We start from the raw sequence: 21,324 nt of genomic DNA on the forward strand, positions 1-21,324 counted from the left end.
GCATCACTTCAGTGATGTCTGGAATCTTTGCTGAATGCATACAGGCATGAATGAATAGAATCCAGCCTGGTCAATACGTAAGAGTTAATGGAAGTCATCAAGAAGCTGCTTAGATATGAAGCTAGAGTAGAACCATGTCTAACAGCTAGATGACAGACTGCACACTTCAGTTTGTGTATACCTTGATGACCAGCTGACAGTCTTTCCTCTGGACTTCATCATGGTCCCAGCCAGGCACATTCTTCCCTCCTCCTCCTCCTTTTTTTTTTTTTTTTTTTTTTTTTTTTTTTTTTTTTTTTTTTTTTGTATGTCTTCTTCCCCCATTAGATTCTAAGGTCTTCTTTCATTATACCCCCAACACTTTCCACAGTGGTTGGCTCAAAAAAGGTGCTTAATTAGCCATTATTGATGGACTGAAGAAATTAATGATAACCTCTGGTTCTATATTTTTTGTTGTTATTCAGTCATTTCAGTTCCATACACTCTATTTGAGGTTTTCTTGGCAAAGATACTAGAGTGGTTTGCCATTTTCTTCTCCAGCTCATTTTACAGATGAGGAACTGAGGCAAACAGAGTTAAGTATCTTGATGAGGGGCACATAGCTAGTAAGTGTCTGAGGGCAGATCTGAGTCAGGAAAGATGAGTTTTCTGTTTCAGGCCCAGTGTTCTATCCTCTGAGACATGTAGCTGCCCTTTGTTCTGTATAACCATCTTCTTCCTTTTCTCTTCTCTTTCTTTTCTTTCTCCCTCTCATTCCTTTCTTTTACTCTCCTTAAAAAAAAGCCAAACCTTTACTTTTTGTCTTAGAATTAATGCTATTATTGGTTCCAAGGCAGAAGCATGATAAGGGCTAGGCAATGGGAGTTAAGTGACTTGCCCAGTGACATAGCTAGAAAGTACAGCCATTGTTATTTTTCTTGTTAGTATTACTGTGAATAGTTTAAAACATTTGTGACTTCATAAATGTGTTATACTTTCTACCAATACAGGTCATATATCCCTCTTTCCCCACATATCTTAATAGATATTTTTACAGTCCCCATGGCCAAAAAAATTCATCACTCTCAACTCCAGCAGATTGAAAGTCAAGAATAAAAGCAGAGGCTGTTTCATTTTTGTCTTTGCATACCCAGTGCCTAGCACAGTTCCTAGAAAACAGCAGGTATTTAATCAATTCATATGAAATTTAATTAAAGTTGAATTGAACTCTTGATTCCCTCTACTGGGGAATGCTCCTCTCCAGATTTGTATAGTCTGGTCCTTATCTAACAGTCCCCAGGATTATAGTATCATTGATTTAGAATTCAAAAGGACGTTATTTGTCAGCTAATACAATCGCCTAATTTTATAGATGAAAAAAACTTGAAGTCCAGAGAGAAAAGTGACTTGCCTCATGTCATGCAAGTAGTAAGCACCAAAACTGGTACTGAACCTAGTTCTGACCTCAAATCTGGTGTTCTTTTCCCTGAATCACTATTTCTCTGTTCAGTATACAAGGTTTATCTTGTTGGATAGGACGTTTGTTGCCACGGTTAGATGGCACAAAGGAAAAACAGTAGGCTAGGAATCAAGATCTGAGTTTGAATCCTACCTTCAATGTTTAGTAGCTTTATGATCCTCCTGGGTAATCACTTAAACCTCTCAACCTCGATTTTCTCACCTGTAAAGCAGGTATAAGAACAGCACTAACTTTACAGGGTGGTTGTGAAGAGATTCATAAAATCCTTAAAGGGCTATTTGTAGTCTTTGAGAACCAGAGTCACCTCCAGAGCACAAACAGTCATTTAGGGTAGGACTTTAAGGGAGCATTATTATTTTTTATAGGGCTGGACTAGTAATGTCTAGTGGTAGGGTAACCTGAGACTTCATGGTATTATCAACAATTCATTACACAGTAAAGGCAAAGTAGCCCATAATTATATATATGTATATGTATATGCCTTCTGAACCCATTCGTCATTAGCATACAATAGCTCTCAGTTGTTGATTATCTTAATCTATCCTGCTGACATTAAATGTGTGAGCATACAGCTAGAAAGAATTCAAGACTTCTAGTTAATCATTGACCCTTACTGAGTAAAATCTGGGGGGCCCCCAATGATTTAAATCTGTACTATCTATGGAAAATGTTAAAGAATGATAGAATAGGGAAGAGAGACTATTTTGGAGCAAAAAATTTCAGCCAGCCAGAGCTAGAACATAGATGTTACTGCTACAGGAGGGAGTGAATAGGACCTATGACCCAGAGAGGAACAAGAAGAAAACATTCATTCATTCATTCAATAGGTATTTATTGAGCACCTGAAAACAAAGACACTATCCTGGACAAGTAAAGGATACAATGATAAAGAGACAGCATGGCATAGGACATGGTCAAGAGACCTGAATTTTCATCCTGGGTGACCCTTGCTCTCTTTGTGAATGGGTCACTTCATCTCTCTGGGTCTCAGTTTCTTCATCTATGAAAAAGATATGATAATACCAGAAGCAAGAATATGTGCTTTGCTTGCAAGGCAAGAATTTTGTAAGTTTTAAAACTATATTATATACATATACATACATATACACATTACACACATACATGACAATAATAAAAAAGTATTATCATAATTAAAATTGTATTATTATTGTTTTTAATAATAATAAAATTATCCTTGCTTTCAAGGTGTTTAGCACCTATTAGGATTAGGATCAAAATAGTATTTTTGTTTTTAATATTAATAAAATTATCCTTGCTTTCAGGGTGTTAGGACCTATTAGGATTAGGATCAAAGTAGTATTATTGTTGTTTTTAATACTAATAAAATCATTCTTGCTTTCAGGGTATTTAGCACCTATTAGGATTAGGATCGAAATAGTATTATTGTTGTTTTTAATATTAATAAAATGATTCTTGCTTTCAGGGTGTTAGGACCTATAAGGATTAGGATCAAAATAGTATTTTTGTTTTTAATATTAATAAATGATCCTTGCTTTCAGGGTGTTTAGCACCTATTAGGACAGGTAAGACATATAGACAGAAAAATATACTGGAAGTCAATATGTTCAAGTGGAAAACCCAAATTAACAAATATAAATTACATGGTAAGATTGAACCAGAAATATGCCATTTCCTGTTATACCTTTTTTATTTTGGTTTGTTTGTTTGTTTAGAATTTTTTTTTTGATTCACCAATTATTTACCAGCTACCAGCTGAGCCCATTGCTTCTCTACTTTTAAGAACAGGAAGCATTTGCATACTTGTGGAGATACACAACCCCAGTGTACTTGACACTAGCTATCAGATACCTAGCACCACTGTACTATTTGCAATGGAGCTTTTTTTTTTTAAAGGGAAATGGTTCAATTATGTTTTCCTTAGCAATTTAAAAAGAAGGAAAAAAAAACAAGCAGATAATCATATAAGAATCCTAGTTGAAGTTGAAGATGAAGATGCTGAAGATGAAGTTGAAGGTGGATGAGCTCTTAGGGATAATGTAGTTCAAAGCTTTCATTTTACAGGTGAGAAAACAGAGGTTCAGGTCACACAGACAGTAAATACCAGCTGAAATGAAGATTAAGGTCTCTTGGCTTCACGCCCCGTGCTTTAGTCTCCCATGTATCTTTGTATCCTTCCCGATGCCCAGAATCAAGGTCAAAAAGGCAGTGTCAAAGGAAGTAGAAAGAACCCCACTGGAGTTCCCTGTTTTGCCACTCACAACTCTTTCCAAAAGGTTCCACGTGTCGAGGGCAAGTACAGTAGGTTTCCTCTGAGCCAAACAGAAACCTCAGAATCTTGCACACTCTGTCCGGGCTTTGGGGGCTGGGCTGGAGAAGGAAGTACTGTATTACCAGGGGAAACACACAAGCTCCCGAAATCAGCTCCTCCTCTGAGGATCAGCATATGGCTTGCTGAATTTGACTCCAAAGGAGGACTTTAGAAATGTTCTGCGCACGGAAAGGTATGTGTGAAAGGTCTCCGCTGTATATCCCGTGATTTGGGGAAGTCGTAGGAGTCAGAGCAAGTTTAGAAACAGGGTTTACTTCAGGTTATGGGACCGGAGCAGAGCCCACAGGAAAACCTATGGTTTTCTGCCTCAGGCCGGAGAATACTGAGGAGAAACAAGTTGAAACTGTCAGAAGAGCAATAGACAAGCGAATAGACAAGAGGGTGATTTCTTAGAAGCAGAAAAAGACCCCGTTTCCAAGCTGCCCACCCTGGTCTTATGGCTGGCTGCAGGTGCTAGAGACGCCAGCGATTCTGTAAGGAGTCAATCCCGGAAATAGCCTGGGAAGGGTGTTTTAAAGTGTGTTTTGTTTTGTTAAAAGGCCTTTCACTATGTATCCTTTGCGAGTAACCCTTTTTGTCCTTTCAGAAGAATTGATTTATATCTAGATCAGAAACGTTAAAGGCGAATTGACTTTAGTTGCTTTGTCTCACTTTGTCTTTAAAGTCCTCAAATTTTGAGGCATAACTAAGAACGTAAAAGGCTTGACTGCTAAGTAAGCCCCTTAATTGACTTGTGCTAGGATCCTATACTCTTGTACTTCATGAAGTCATTCTTAATTGTCGATCTTTTCAGGCTACTTAACTTTCTTCCTTTTTTTTTTTTTTTTTTTTAAGAGGTTTATCGCTTTAACTTCTGTGGGTTCGGGAAAAATGTGGGGAGAGACAGACTTTTTTTTTTTTTTTTTTTAAGAGCTTTGCTGGTCAAAATAGCTGAAGCATCATTGCAATTGATGGATCGACTTGTTCTTTTAAATTGAAGGGCTAAAGATATAAAAAGAACTGGGGCATATAAGTAACCTCTTTGATTTTTAATGGCATTCAGCAGATGGAATTCATTATTGACTTTTAAAAATGAAAATGCCCTGATTATTACTTATTTATAAGGTCTTGTCAGTCAAATGAAGTAATTACCATTACCCAGTTAGTTTTCATAATTGTGACTGTGTGGAAGACACTAAAATAGACGATGCCATATGTACCATTATAGTGGTGAAGTCTAATTTCATGATCAATTTCAAATTAATAATAAAATAATGTACTTAGAATTTTGATGCTGAATATCTGCTTTTATTTTGCACATTTCAAAAGCAATTTTACCCCATTTATAGGAAAAAATCTTATATAATCCCAAGTGCTTAATCAGAAATGTTTTTAACTAGAATTAAACAATAGTCAAATTTTATTCCTACACCTTATTGTTTATTGTTTAAATATTATGATAATCATAAATATGCAGGATTACAAATTAATACTTCAGATGACTTGTTTTAGCCTAAAACTTTTTCTCTAATTTTAAGTATAGATTTCTATAAAATTATGATTTTAACTGAGGTAAATATTGATAAGACAAAAAAGGTAATGTGTGCAGATTTAGTTGCTTTACAAATTTTATAAATGTTTAAAATGCAATATCATAAAAACCTTGTGTTTTTTAGATTGAATCAGAATTTTGACCTATTGTGTTCTAAATTATTTAATATTTACATTTTAGTGCTTTAGAGAAATAAAGCCAAGGAATGAATTCCCTGGTATTAAATTTAGGACTATAGCCATTATGTCTATGTTATGTTATATACATGTTGCCCTCATTTAAGTCAGGCATTTTAGAATGTTAAGGAAAGAAAAGGATGAAAATGCTATTTGGAAATTGATTTTCTCCAATTCTACATGATTCCTACAACTTTTGCATAAGGATGACACTAGATCCAGCTCAAAACCAATGACTCTTCTATCTTATTTTTCTTGTTCTGTCATTCCAAAAAAATCTTATTGAATAAATACTTCATAATTCTTCTTTACTCTATAATCCTTTAGATACACCCACATCATTTTACACCTCATATATTCATTGTTCACTAGTTGTCACCTTAATTTATAGGAACCCAGCAAAGAATATTTCACACATGTACTTTGTCAGCTACATTATTAATTTTTTTCTCAGAAACCTTTTGTTTTATAAGCACTAGAAGGCATTTAATAAATGCCTGTTTACCAACCTCATGTCTAAATTAGACTGTTTTTTAAATGTCATGTAATATGAAAACTTATCAAAAGTTACAATAAACTAAATAATTATATTTATATAATATTTGTATGTTACATATAATATTTAACATAGCTAGGCTAAGTTTTTTATATTTAAATTTTTATAAGGATGTACAACTAGATAGTGCAATGGATAGAGTGCCAGGCCTAGGATCAAAAAGACCTGATTTCAAATATGGTCTTAGATATATTTATCTTTAGATAAATTTAGACTAGCTATGTGACCCTGGGCAAGTCACTTAACTTCTGTTGGTTTTGTTTTTTTTTAACCTCTCTTTTCTTCACTTTCCTCAATTACAAAATTAGTTAGAAAAGGAAATAGCAAAACACTCTAGTATCTTTGCCAAGAAAACTACAAATGGGATCACAAACAATCAGACACTATTGAACAACAACAACAATAGGACCTCTAAAATGGGGATAAAATAACACCTACTTCCTCAGGGTTGTTGTGAGGATGAAATGAGAAAATATTGTAAAGCACTTAATACAGTATGTGGCATACAGTAAGCACTATATCAATGTTAGCTATTACCATTATTACCATTTATTATCACTGGGTTTCAATAATCCAGATTCTCAGAATAAGATATTTAAAATATATCCCATAACTCTACTAGTGTGAATGAGCATACAGCTGGCCATGGAACCATGAAGAATTGAAGTCTTGCCTCTGACACATACTGGCTGTGTGACACTGCACATGTTAATCAACCTCTCAGTTCTCCAGGCAACCCCTTTAGAACTATAATTTACAAAAAAAAAATGCAGAGTTGTTTGCTTGGGAGTTTCTAGCACCTATGAAATCACAGGTCCATTCTCAAGCCCCATCTTATCACAGCCATATTTCCATTTCTGTGATCCTATGATAGTTCTAGATCTTACTTTTTTCTTTCCATTCCAAATAGCTGATCTGCTTAGTACATTTTTCTCCTGAGTCATCACCAACAGCCAAAACATAGTTTAACAAGACAGTTTCTGGTAAATTAGCCTTCATCAAACCAGTGACCTTTAAATACTATTCAAGTGGCCTGAAGCCTTTAGTTTGACAGCAGTAATATCTAATTATGCCACCTCCTGAACTCTCTTTTGGAACCCTTTACTTGGAGGGGTTGTTTGATCTCTAAATTCAGTGACCTACTCAAAATGGGAATTTTATATAAATTCAGGCTTCTATGAAAATAAAGTGTCCCAAAGGGAGCTCCGGGTGGATAGCCAATTGTTTAAGGAATAGAAGGAAGAGTCACAGTTGTCCCTGTGGAACTTCTTTTGTCATCAGGCCTCTTTATTCCACAAGAGGCGATTGGATGATTTTACAGCTAAGAGAGCTAGTGAGGAATTGAGGACCATCATCACCCTGTAAAGGTCTAATATGGGCTGCCAAGGTTTCACAGAATGCTATGTGATGTAAAACAACATTAGGGGGACAATTAGTACCAGGATCATAGAAATTGTACTAGAGGACTCCTGTAGGGCAGCAAGGTGGCTCATTCTAGAGTCAGAAAGACTCCTCTTCGTGAGCTTAAATTTGGCCTCAGACACTTATTAGCTGTGTGATCCTGGGCAAGTCACTTAACTCTTTTGGCCTCAGTTTCCTTATCTATAAAATGAGCTGGAGAAGGAGATGGCAAACCATTCCAGTCTCTCTGCCAAGAAAATCCCAAGTAGGGACACAAAGAGTTAGACATGAATGAACAATAATAGGACCTATGCTGATAAAATTCATGGATTGATTAAAATATCATCAAAAAGATAAAAGACACTAGAGCTTTTACACCCCTCCAGGAGAATATTTTAAGCTAATAGAGGTAGGTAAACCTTAAGGATCATTTAGTCCAGCTCTTTAATTTACAGACATAGAAAATGAGGTCAAATATTCATGTCAATATTGTAGAATAATACTCGTTGGACAACCTTAATGTAATTATGTAGTCATGGAGAAATTATATAATATTTCCTAGCTTCATTCAAATAAGTAGATGATTTTATTGCCTACTAATTCTACTTTACAAATAGAATTATTTTATAAATGTTTTTAATCTCTCTTTTGTAATTTGTTCTAATCACCTTTTCCTATGTTTATAACTGAGATCTAGAATCTTCTGAATGAGAATATCGCAGTTAGTATAGCAGGTCAAGGTTGTGAATAACCAGAAACAGTGAACTCTCATGTGATATAAATTAAGGTACCATAAATCCAGGGTTCACCACCTGGAAATATCTAACTCAGGGGTCGACAACCTTTTTGGCTGTGAGAGCCATAAACGCCACATTTTTAAAAATGTAATTTCACGAGAGCCGCACAGTGCTCACAGTGCGCTCCTGTAACAGCGCCTGAAAAAAAATGGACTTTATGGCTCCTGCAGAAAGAGCCATATCTGGCCCTCAAAAGAGCCAGATATGGCTCGAGAGCCATACATTGCCGACCCCTGATCTAACTCATTGCCTGGCATGGTGACTGAAATTCTCTCCTCAAAGTTCCATTTCTTGGTATCCTGAAGATACTCTTCCAGTGCCCCGTGATTTAGAACATGCAAGCACGCCTGAAAGGGCTAGTACCTTCAGTTAACACTTTTCTGGTGAACCAATAAGTCAGTGTTGTGACTGGAGAAAATGCAATTGGAGACACAGGACTGGGAGGCAAATGGAGAGACATTAGAAGAATTTGGAGAGGGGATGAGAGTGGGAGTGAGAAGACACTAAAAATGAGCAGAATAATGGAAAAGATTTTTCTATTTTTTTTCAGGGGTACTTTATAGCTTTAAATCTCTTTCTCAAAGAATTAGCAACTCTAGGTAGTCTAGTCTTATTTATAGACTAAATGAGCAAATTTATTTTTTGTTCCTAAAGTGCCAAAGATCTAGCACCTTGTCTGACACCCAGTAGGTATTTGTTCAGTGCTTGATGATGAGTCTGGGCAGCATTGGCTGCTCTTCAAGATAGACTCCACTCTTGAGTGTGTCTGACATCATGGGCTTTGTTTAGGCTAGCATTTGGAGATATGGCACTGCTCCTCTAGTGCTCTAGTGCTGGTGAGGAGGAGGTGGGCACCCAGGAGGCTCTCCAGGAACAGACTGCCTTGAGAGTGACCTCTCAGGCCCCGCCAGGACCCAACTCCAAGGATACCTCGGGCTTTGGACTGATGGCCGTTACTGACCCAACACTGCTCCACACTGGCCCTGGCCCCTGATGTCACCAGAAACCACATTTGTTTCAGACTCTGCCCACCTTGCATTTGTTTGTGCATGCTCCAAAGTTCTTGATCTCTGGCTCCTAGAGGAGCTGGAAGGACCTGTAATTTTGGACTGTGTGGGTACATCTTCCACCGACACAGATCAAAGCCCAGCTTTCAGGAGCTCATAGGGCAAAATAATAATAGTTAATAATTATAAAATTCATTCTCTACTAGCCAATAGGGTCATGATGCTATGTAAATTTGACTGGGGGTGTGGGGAATGGATAAGGGGCCATGGTACATTGTGGGACCTAGACTAAAAGATTTTCTAGCTCGGGAGGACCTGACAAAGTTTTCTGGCCACTGAAGAACCTCCAAGAACTCAAGCTTACTTCTATAACATGATGAGGGAATGGGAGAAATGAGATGGCACAGAGAAGAGAGCACAGGGGCTTAAATCAGGAAGACCCAAGTTCAAGTACAGATTCAGATACTTACTAGTTGTTTGACCCTGAGGAAGTCAAGTAATCTCAGTTTCCTCATCTGAAAAATGGGAATAATCATAATAGCACCTATCTCATAGGGTTATGTTGAGTATCAAATAGGATATTATTTGTAAAGTGCTTAGCACAATGCCAGGCACATAGTAAATGCTATATACATGTTAGTTAGTATCATTATTACCACCATATAAATGTTAGCTATTATTATATACATTATTATGTATCATAATACATATATACATAATACATACATATTTTATATCTAATATATTACATACATTAGAATCACTGTTAGATTTACCAAACCTCATTTTCCTGTCATGCTGAGGAGGTCATAAATAAGAATAATAAAATAGAATATATTATTTTTTATAATTTTTAAAAAATATTTTCCATGGTTATATGATTCATGTTCTCTCCCTTTCCTCTTTTATCCCCCTCTCCTGGAGCTGACAAGCAATTCCACTGAGTTACATGTGTATTGTCACTCAAAACAAAAATAGAATATATTATAAAAAATAATAAAAACACTGGACAAAGTTAGTAGAAGATCTATAATAAGCCCTATTTTACAGATGAAGAAATAGGCTTCTTGAGAGGAAATCACTTACTCAAGATCACAGGGAATAAGCATTTACTTAGCACCCACTGAGTATCAGGCACTCAGCTAAGTACTTTACAAATATTTGCTTTACAAAAAAGTGCTTTACAAATACATAAGAATAATAAAATAGAATATAAGAAGTAAAATAGAATCAGAGATAGCATTTATTATTTATTCCACAATATCTGCATAGGAAATATGAAAAACATGAATATAATTTCATTCATAGGAATAAATTCTGTTATTTGGACATTTTGGTTTTCTTGCAGAATCCTGATGGATTGCTATCTATCATATTACTAAATGTTTTCAGATTGAATTTCTGCAATACTCTCTTTCCAAACAATAATCTATTATGTCCAGAGTTATTATTTAACCCTCTTTTAAAGAGAAGTAATATATTTGCTCTGCTGGTTTTTCAAACTGAAATTCTGAAAAAACCTCATTTTTACAATTAAAAAAATTAAAAGATAACATAAGTCCTGGAGGGTTTAGGTCATTTGTCCCAACTATATGAAAACCTTGTAATTTTGAACATTATCTTAAGCTAATTTTCCTTAATGAAGAGTGACTCAACCACAGTGTGGCTCAAGTACTACTATCTAACCAGTTAGCATATTTTTAAAAACTATTAAAAAGCCATATGCTATTCACCATTTCTTCCAAATTCTCTTGATTCCCTTTTTTTATGTAATTTTATTTTTAAAAAAATATCTCTTCCAAGTTGTTTGGGCTTTCTCATTTTTATTATTACAATCACGTGTAAAAAACCTAAACTTCCTTGGCTCACTTTCCTATTTGGCCTCTCATTTTCATTTTAGACCTAGAGCTGGTTTTGGTGTTTGGCCTGCATAGTACATGACAATCTCCTCCATTTTCCTAATCATCATAATCATCATTTATCATTATTATAGCAATTACTATATGCCAGGTGCTATGCTGAGTATTTTACAAATCTGATTTGATCTTCAAAACAAAATTGCAAGGTATAATTATCCCTATTTTACAGTTGGGGAAAATGAGACAAACAGGAATTAAATGACTTGCCCAGCTACACAGAGATAGTAAGTGTCTGAGGCTGGATTTGAACTATTTCCTGACTGTTGGCCCAGCCCTATAACCACTGCCCCAACTAGGTTTTCCTTCTAGTCTTAGAGTTAATTGTCAGTAGTGTTCTTAGCTTTAGGAACAGAAGGCTTTCTTAGGCTTTGTCTTTACTCTAAATCTGTTAATTAGTTATAATCTGAGTGTTCTCAAGGAAACTTCAATTAGAAATTGATTACAACTTTTAAATCAAGGCTCAAGACTGGTTTCCTGCTTTTTAAAAAACTCACTTTTCAGTGATAGGAAAAGTCAATGTAAAATTGAGCACAATTTTGTGATTACTATTCAATTCACATAATGATCATACTTCATCATGCCATGATTATGCCTCAGTTTCCTCATCTATAAAATGAGCTAGACAAGAAAATGGCAGACCACTCCAATATTTTTGCCATGAAAACCCCAAATGGGGTCACAAAGAGTCAGACACAACTGAACAATAACATCAAAGCCTCAATTTGTTCAGTGTGGATAAGAATCTACTTTCCTTGGTAACCTTGTGTTTACTTTCCCAGGAACTATGAGAGGTTTAAACCATAAAATAGACTGTAAAAGTGCTGTATAATAATAACGACATTATTAATTATAGTCACATTGACAGTATTTAGAAAGTGTAACAAGTTCCCTGTTTATATTAATGCAAAATGTATAGGGTGTCTCATTTTTTCCATTTCCATATATAAAAAATCATGGGGCTATGTTTTACAATTAAGAGGTAAAATGGGGCTTTACAGACCATCTAGTTAAGTCTTCTAATTTTAAAGATAAGGAAACTGAGGCCCAGAGAGGTAAATCACTTGTCTAAGATATTTAGCATATTTCATCTGAATCTTCATCATCAGTGAATAGTGACATGGGACTTTCCAGTTAGTCCTCAGCATAAAGATTGTCTTTAATTTTGAAGCAATATGATTTTCAGAATTGATATCTGAACCTAGATATTTTCATCTTAAACGTGCTCACTAATTACATGGCATTACTATGTTTTTAATCGTTTTAAAATCATTATTAATAATGGGGGAAATCATGTGTTTACATAATATACCTTTTTTCCCCTTTTCCAAAATTTATATCATTTTCATACAGTCATGGTACTTAGTGGATGCCTTTGGCAAATCTGATTATGGAGGCAAATAGGAATCAGAAAAACTATGTGAGATAAATCATGTCTTAAAAATCTTTTTGTTAAATGATTCCTCTTCTACTGTCAGGAGGGGAGTAAGGATGGGAGATATCTAGACATTTTAATGTAGCAAAGAAACAAGGAAAAACATAACTGATTGAGAAGAACAAGCAAAGGGTAGTAGGATAAAAACTGGAAGAGAGTACTATATGGAAATGGTGGTATTTTAGTGGGAAAGAATTCCTTTTTTTTCCTTGAAGTGGTTTCTCAGGGTTCATATGATTTATTAGTCATGAGAAGTGGACTTAAGACATTTATTTTCCGAATCTTTCAGTTTCTAGTACTTTAGAAGAAACATTTAGCATCTATTAACATCATTGTGTTTGATGAAAATATTTTTTATGTTCCTAAAGAGGAAAGAATGTAGAGATAGGAATCCTGATTTAACTACTGAAACTGACTTATTCATTGATAATGGACATAGTCACTGGGTCTGTGTTTTCATTTTTCTGATGGCTTACTGCCTGCCAGTGACCTTAGGAAGTCAGTTAACCTCCATGGACCTCAGTTTCCTTATCTGTAAAATGAGGAGGTTAGACTAAAGTGCCCATGGAGATCCCTTCCAGCTTTAGATCTATGACATTTTGAATCTTTTGAAGCCTCAATTTTGAGCAACTAGGTGGTACAGGAGAAGAGACCTGGAGTTAGGAAGACCCATTTCACTGAGTTCAAATTTGGCCTCAATTACTAGCTATATAACTCTGGGCACTTAACTCTGTTCTTCATCTGTAAAATGAGCTGGAGAAGGAAATGGCAAACCACTTGGCTATAATTGCCAAGAAAACCCCAAATGGGGCCACAAAGAGTTAGATACAACTGAACAACAGCAACATCAGAGCCTCAATTTCTTCATCAGTAAAATGTGGATAAGAATCTACTTCCTTGAGTAACTGTAGGTCTACTTCCTGGGGTAAATGTGAATGGCTTAAAACATTTCATAGATGTCAAAAGTGCTATGTAACTGTTACTACAACTTAATAATGATATTATCATCAATAATAGTTATATTGACAATACCTAGGAAGAATAACAAGTTCCCTGTTTATATTAAGGCAAAAAGACAATTCCAGAATCAGTATAGCAAATTTTAAAAATTCATATGAATAGAAATGTTATAATCACCAGATTCCCATCACTTTATTCTTAAAATCTTCTTGTGAATCAATAATAAATGCAGGTATAAACATAGTATAAACATATAGATATATGCATAACATTTGGCATACATTCTATCATTTGATCCTGTGAGGTAGACAAAGCAGACATTCTATTTTTTTATTTTTTATTTTTACAGATGAGGAAACTAAGGCTTACTTCTCTAAGTTAAGTGACCTGCTCATGGTCAAGTAGCTTAGTAATTATGGCAAATGGGATTCCAGTCTATGTCTCTCCTGACTCCAAAATGTGATATTCTTTCTACTATACAAAGTTGCTTTCTATGTATAGGGAAATCCTCAACTCAGAGTAGAATGCTATCCTACCACATTTTGGCAACAATTAAAATAATTTTTTACTTTGTAGTAAAGTTAAAAAATCATCCTACAATTCTACCATATCTGGTATAATATATCATATCATATCATCATATCATATCATATCATATCATATCATATCATATCATATCATATCATATCATATCATATCATATATTATGGACAGTAGAAAGAGCCCTTGATTTGGAGTTGGAGAACCTGGATTTGAATTCTAGTTTTGAATCTTACTGTATGTGTGAACTTGCACAAATTTCTTCACATCTCTGCACCTGTAATGATCAAATGACTCTAAAGTCCCTTCTCACTTTAAATCATTCTGGGCATGGTACAAAAGGCAATATTCCATGCTGGAACAGGACTAGAAAGGAGAAAAGAGGGCATAGAAATTGTTTCCTCATCCTCTTGGTGGTGAATAATGTATGGCTGTAGGGAGAAAGAAAAGAGTCCCTTTTTCCCTGACCCCACCATTCCAATGTAATTATCTGGAAGAAAGAATGTTAATGAAACTTAGTACATGAGTTGTAGAGATTCTTCTTCTTGATCATGTACCTCTTTATTCACAAATTCCTGTGGGTTTTTTTCTGGATCAGTTAAGCACTGTTCTCCTGACATATTAATGTACTGGTTACTTACTGTGAAATATCTATAGAGGAAGTTCACCCTGAAAGATGCCAATGAACTGACATTATTGGGGCAAAAGGAGGGGAAGAGATACTTCTCTTTTTCTCTTTTTTCATTTCATCTTTTTCCACTGCCAGATGGAATAGAAAAAGGAAATAGGTAGAAAGGGCACCAAAGTCGGGGAAACAAAAAAGAATTTGATGCAGAATGTTCCAGAATTGTTTCTTCCCTTCCTCTCCTTCCTCCCCTCCCCACCCCCATTACTTAGAGGTAGATAATGAAATGAAATTTAAACTCTATAGGAAGAAAAAAATGAAGTACTCTCCTACCCTGACTTTGCCCCACCTTACCACCCAGGCATGATATTTTTTCTCCTGAGAACTTTTAAAACATTTTGTAAACACAGCCATGTTATTCACCCTCACAGCTTTCTGTGAAACTGTTGAATGAGCAACACTCCTAAATTCTAACATCTGAGAAGTAAAGGAAATCAAGTGATAAGCACATGGCCACATGAAGTTAGTGGCAGGCCTAAGAATAGATCTTTGATCTTTTGACTACTAGTCCAGTGTTCTAGTCATCAGATCATGCTGTTATTCATGAGTTGTGAATAAGCAGCAGATGAAATAGATGTCAGAGAAGATTGTTTCCTTTATAAGCATCTTTTATATCGCACTAACATTTTTGCTATCCCAAATTGGATAAGTATTATTGATTAAGATTTAATGAGGCCATAAATCTGAACTGACCTTCCTTTTATTCATAATAACATCATATAGAAATGGGGCAGCAGGATTTATAGCATCACCATAAAAGTAAGGAGCCCATTTGTGCATCGATTTGTTTCACCAGAGCATTTCTCAGGGACTTTAACTACCTAAATATCTGCTTAATCTTTCTACAACCATTATTAAAAGACAGAGTAATCCTTACCCATTCTTATTCGACCTCTGTTGCCAGTTTTAAGTTGTAAGAGAATACTGAATTACCTTGGAGAAGCAACTTGAAGTGAAATCCTCTCTCCTTGGGTTAGATTAAGTAATTCTGGAGTTCAAGGTCCTTAAGAATTTGAACTCTTGAATTTTATAGATAGTAATTAATAATCCGAAATAAGAAGTATCAAGTAGTTTCATCTAAATTCTAATGTATGCTCATAGGTATCAGGTCTGAGGAGCCAAGAGGTTTCTCCTTGGCCTCCCCTCTGTTGTTTTTAAAACTCTTACCTCGTTTTTTAGAATTAATACTGTGCATTGGTTCTAAGGCAGAAGATTTGTTAAGGGCTAGGCAATGGGGGTTAAGTGACTTGCCCACAGTCACACAGCTAGGAAGTATCTGAGACCAAATTTGAACCCAGGACCTCCCGTGTCTAGGCCTGGCACTTTATCCAGTGGGTCACCTAGCTGCCCTGCCCCTCTGTTTTTGAACTCATAGCATGGGCCCTTTAGGGCTGTGCCCCAATAGACCAGTGCACTTACTTCCCAAAATGGCAATCTGATTTCCTCCAAAGAGAGAAAACAGGAGGTATTTTACATCATAATATCATATAAACAAGAAGGAGCCCTTGATTTGGAGTTGGAGAACCTCGGTTTGAATTCTGCTTTTGTATCTTACTAGCCGTGTGAGCTTGCACAAATTTCTTGATATCTCTGTACCTGTAATGATCAAATGACTCTGAAGTCCCTTCTCACTTTAAATCCTACAATCCTCTCCATTCTTATAGCTGAAGTTAGCTCAAATGCATTTACTGTTTTGTCAAAATGACAGTGAAAATCTCTAAGTCCCCACCATATATAAATAGCCATTTTTAATCAAATTGCCTATCCCCTCTTTTAACAAAAGTATTAAATCATATATTAAGGCAAGCCTTACAGGGTAACAATATTGATTATTACTTCTATTCCAGGTGATAAAGACAGATTTGGTCTCAAAGAACAAGGAAGAAAGAAATACAGCTTGAGACAGGTTAATAGTGTTCAGGATAAAAATACCTAGTCTAGTCCAGCCAGCATCATGTGAAAATTCGTGATCACTTAAATAAAATTGGCTGATGTTACCCAAATTTCTCTTACAGCCAAGAGTGAATGGCCAGCTAAGCCAGTACTTAAAGCCATCAACAGCATATTCTTCCAGGCTCAGCTTGAGAGAACAGGAGGATACTGAACGGAAGGCCAATTGAACTGTGTGAAGCCCAAAATAATAACTTTCTAGGAAGCAAAAATCCCTTGCTTATCAAGCAGAAATACTAGAAACAATCAAACTGAATAGAGTAATCCACAGGAAGCTGTCTGTACCTACTAGGTTCTAATAGAAATGAGATTTATAAAGATAATTAATGATTGATTAGCCTCTTGAAATTTGTGAGTACCTCTTGGTAATTTGTCAAATCTAAAAGATTTATGTACTATGCTGTGGTGACTGTATTAATTTGCTCAATTTGGATATATTGTGTGCCCACAAAGGGCAGGCTCAGTGGGTTGGAGCTATGTGAGATTAATAGCAAATTTAGTTAAATGTATAGAAAGTTAAATACCAAATTAAATGTACTGCACTGTGGGGAAGTTCAAGAACAAATAATACTAAATCTCATTAAGTAATTCCCATTTCTAATTAGGAGATATTCCAAGGGGAGGCAAGATCTGAGCTTTAAAGGAAGGAGAGAGATACTCTGGTGCATTGAGAGGGAGGCTATTTGAGGAAAAGGAGAACTAGATCACAAGGCAGAAGGAGAGAACACTGCCCCAAAGAGAGGGATGGAAAGTAGGAGAAAATGAATAAGTGGTGGAAGAATGGAGGGAGGGAGAGGAGAAGGGGAGATGGAATAGAAGAACTTGGAAGCAATAATAAAAAATGGGAATTTGAACTTAGTGTCTGACCACAGTTCTTGTTCTAATGCAAGCTGCATCATCATGGTCAAGTACTAATCTCCTTTGTGCCTTATTTTCCACATCTGTAAAGTGATAAAAATAAGAATCATATTACTGTGACACCTCACTGTGTTATGATGGAGTTGGATAGATGATTTTTTTCTTTTTTAAAATTCTTACTTTCTCTATTAGAATTGATGATAAGTATCAATCACAAGGAGGGACAGGTAAGGATGCTTTACTTTATCCATGCTCCTATAGCTTTTTGATTTCTTGTGAGCTTTAAGATTGTAAGCTTCTTGCAGACAGTTTTTACATCAGAGGCATCAAACTCACCTCTAGCAGCCTTGGCCAGAAAAATTCCTGAGCCAGATTAAAATGTAATTAGGAAATATTTAACAAAATGAATAAAATATTGTACCACATAGAGGATGTTAATTTGTGGTTTTCTTATGAGCTGTGATTTCATTAGTACCTAGCCCCATCTTGGGCATGGATAAGAATTCTGGTCATGAAAGTAATAAGGTCTCTAGGGTTTGGTTTCTGAATGGGATTGGAATGGCAATTGGTGAGAAGTTGGGAGCATAACGTTTTGTCCTCTATAAAGATGTGCCCATTGATAGCGTGAAAGGTGAGCTTAAAAGTAACAAGAACACTTTATTTTTTAATCATATTTCTATACTTCAAGCGCCCTTATTTCAGGGACAGACATATTCTCTTCACCACTGCAGATTATAGTATAGCTCTAGCTTTTGCAAGAATTTCTGTGCTCCAAAAAAATTCATCCCCCAGTAGCTGACATCTGACAATGAACTCCTCTGAAAATAAACTCAACTAGAGAAAGGAATGAACAAGCAAGCATTCATTAGGAACCTACTATGTATTGGGCACTGTGCTGAGAGCTTTACAACATGCCATTTGATCCTCACAACAACCCTAACTTTAGGGAAGTGCTAAAATTATCTCCATTTTTATAGTTGGGAAAACTGAGGCAAAGGTTAAGCAATTTGCTAATAACTATCCGAAACCAGATTTCGTCTTCATAACTCTAGCTAAATTCTTTCTCCACTGTACCACTTAGCAAGAGGCATAGTCTAAAATCAGGATTACACTTAAAGCCCTTTACATACTGGAGTTTTTATTCCATAGACATAGTTTTTGAGAACTTCTTTTATCTCTGTTCCTTGATAAAATCTAGGAAAGTATTAGAGTTTTTGTTGACAATAAAAGCAAATCAAGAGGCATGACGGCACAATGAAAAGAAAGCCAGCCTGAAAGCCGGAAAGACTAGAGTTCAGGGCTCACTTCAGACACATACTGGCTGGGTAACCTGGGCATATCAATGAAGGTAGGCAGTCTCAAAGACTAGGAGTTGGACAGCAAATGCCAACCTGCATTGAAAGCAGGAGGTGTCTATGCCAATGAAGTCATAGGTCCAGGATCCATCCCTGCCCAAAAGAAAATGACTATCCAGATATTCAGTTTCAATTCACAAATTACAAAATTGAAGAGTTAAAAAACACCAAACTGGAAATATAGCTATAGAAAAATGATATTATATGTAATTCCTGATCTACTACAGCTGTTGTATCCACTGTTTATAAAAATGTTATGAGGGCAGCTGGGTAGCTCAGTGGATTGAGAACCAGGCCTAGAGACAGGAGGTCCTAGGTTCAAATCCGGCCTCAGACACTTCCCAGCTGTGTGACCCTGGGCAAGTCACTTGACCCCCATTGCCTACCCTTACCAGTCTTCCACCTATAAGTCAATACACAGAAGTTAAGGGTTTAAAATTTAAAAAAAAAATGTTATAACATATTATAAGCAAAAGGGAGCGTGTGGCACTAAAAAGAAGCAATGATTTAAAATAAATATCTTAATAACAACAAAATAAATAAATAATAACAAAATAATAAAATAAAGAAAGATCTGGGTTGAAATCCCATCTTTGTCACTTTATATATGTCTATGGGGAATTCATTCAAACTGTTTAGGCTTTATTTCCTCATTAATAAAATGGGGGATGTTAACGCTTGTGATATTTAATTCAATGGGGCCTTATGAAGATAACAAAAGTTAATGTATGTAAAGCACATTGGAAACTTTATGACATAATTCAAATGGTGGCTATAATAATATTGATATCAACTCCCACTCTCTCATCTTTCTCCCTAGTTTCTGACAAAGAAATAGCTCTTCTACTTGCTTTGGTCAAGTTCTCTACATGTGCACTTGATCTCCTTCATTTTTCTCTTTATTTTGTTAAGCCCTTGCCTTCTGCCTTAGAATCAGTAATACTAAGTATAGGTTCTGAGGCAGAATAACAGTGTGGGGTTAAGTGACTTGCCAAGGAAGTGTCTGGGGCTGCATTTTAACCCGTGTCTTCTGGACTGCAGGCCTGGCACTTGACCCACTGTGCTAGTAGCCAGGGGAACCTAGCTATGCCTTTTCTTCAGTTCTTTGGATTAGTTGACCGGAATCTCTCTCTCCATTTTCTATCTCTTAATCACCAAATCTGATGGTCTTTCTTCAATGCTCTAGACCTATCTACTTATTTGGCATTGTTGACCACTCAATTGTCCTGGATATTTACTCTTCTCTGAGTTTTTCTGATTATACTATCTCCTGATTATCCTATTTCTCTGACCACTCCTCAGTCAATAGAGAAAGAGAAAGAGAGAGAGAGAAAGAGAGAGAGTGCTGAGCCTGGAGTCAGGAAGGCTTAAATTTAAATTTAAATCTAGCTGGGTGTCAAGCACTAGAGTAAACTGGGGGTACAAATAAGAAAAAGACCATACTTGCCCTCAGAAAACTTACAATCTAATGGGGAAAACAATACACCAAAGGAACTGAAAAGGTTCTTAGAGGACTGGCTAAGGGTACAAGCAGTAGCTGGGAATTAAAGAGGCAGAAATTCTGAATCTTGTACAAAGGAAGGCTTTGGGAGGAGCTTCTTACTATGACTGTCAGCCCTCTAATCAAAGGACATTTACTAGCTTCATATCCCAAGGGCAAGTCACTTAACTTTGGTCTCTCTCAGGTTCCTCCACATAAAATGAGCTAATGATAGCACCTACACACCTGGGTGGTTGTGAGGATCAAATGAGATATTTGTAAAGCACTTAGCACAGCAGCTGGCACATAGTAGGCACTTGATAGATTTTTGTTTATTACTGCTTTCTTCCTTCTCTAACTGTAGGTATTCCCCAAACTTCTCCCCTAAATCCTCTTCTACATTCTTTCTCTTGGTAATATCATAAAATTCCATTTCCTCGTTGTGTAAATAGAATTAGCTCATCCTCATTCATTGTTAGACTCTAGCCATCAGAAATAATGTCACCTCACCCAACTTAGTGGGGAGGGAGATTAGTTACCCACACGTGACAATAAGTAACAAATCAAGAACAAGGGACTGCCCTTTGGGCAGTCCAAAACACTGTCGAGGCTGCCATTTGTCCACTGGAAATTGAAGGTGGATGTAGGAAGTGATGAAAGATGCTGTCTTTCAAATATGACAGTAACTTCCTGTGGAGGCAGTTGGCGCTTTGAACTTGGTGTTGAAGGATCTCTGGTGAAACCTCAGACTGCTTCCCTCTGAATTGTCAGTTAGGCTGACTTCCTTTCTCTTCCCTTGGCGTTTCTGGAGGCTCTACCCTCAGGGAGGCCTCTCTTGCCTTTCTAATTGTAAAAGGCCTTGTTTGATTAACCTCTGTGCTCCTCTGCTGGGGCCTCTAAATCCTCA

At 36.3% G+C, this 21,324-nt stretch overlaps 1 protein-coding gene across 1 annotated transcript in view; it reads left to right on the forward strand.

The window, feature by feature from the left end:
• Window positions 1–3,225: 3,225 nt before the first annotated feature.
• OXR1 (oxidation resistance 1) overlaps window positions 3,226–21,324 on the forward strand; it is a 193,652-nt gene continuing 175,553 nt past the window's right edge. The window contains exon 1 of the mRNA XM_044668761.1: window positions 3,226–3,942. Coding sequence (XP_044524696.1) covers window positions 3,924–3,942 — 19 coding nt within the window. The 5' untranslated portion in view covers window positions 3,226–3,923. The remainder of the gene's footprint in view (window positions 3,943–21,324) is intronic.

This window comes from Gracilinanus agilis, chromosome 1 (assembly GCF_016433145.1).
Source record: "Gracilinanus agilis isolate LMUSP501 chromosome 1, AgileGrace, whole genome shotgun sequence".
Classification (NCBI taxonomy): Eukaryota; Metazoa; Chordata; class Mammalia; order Didelphimorphia; family Didelphidae; genus Gracilinanus; species Gracilinanus agilis.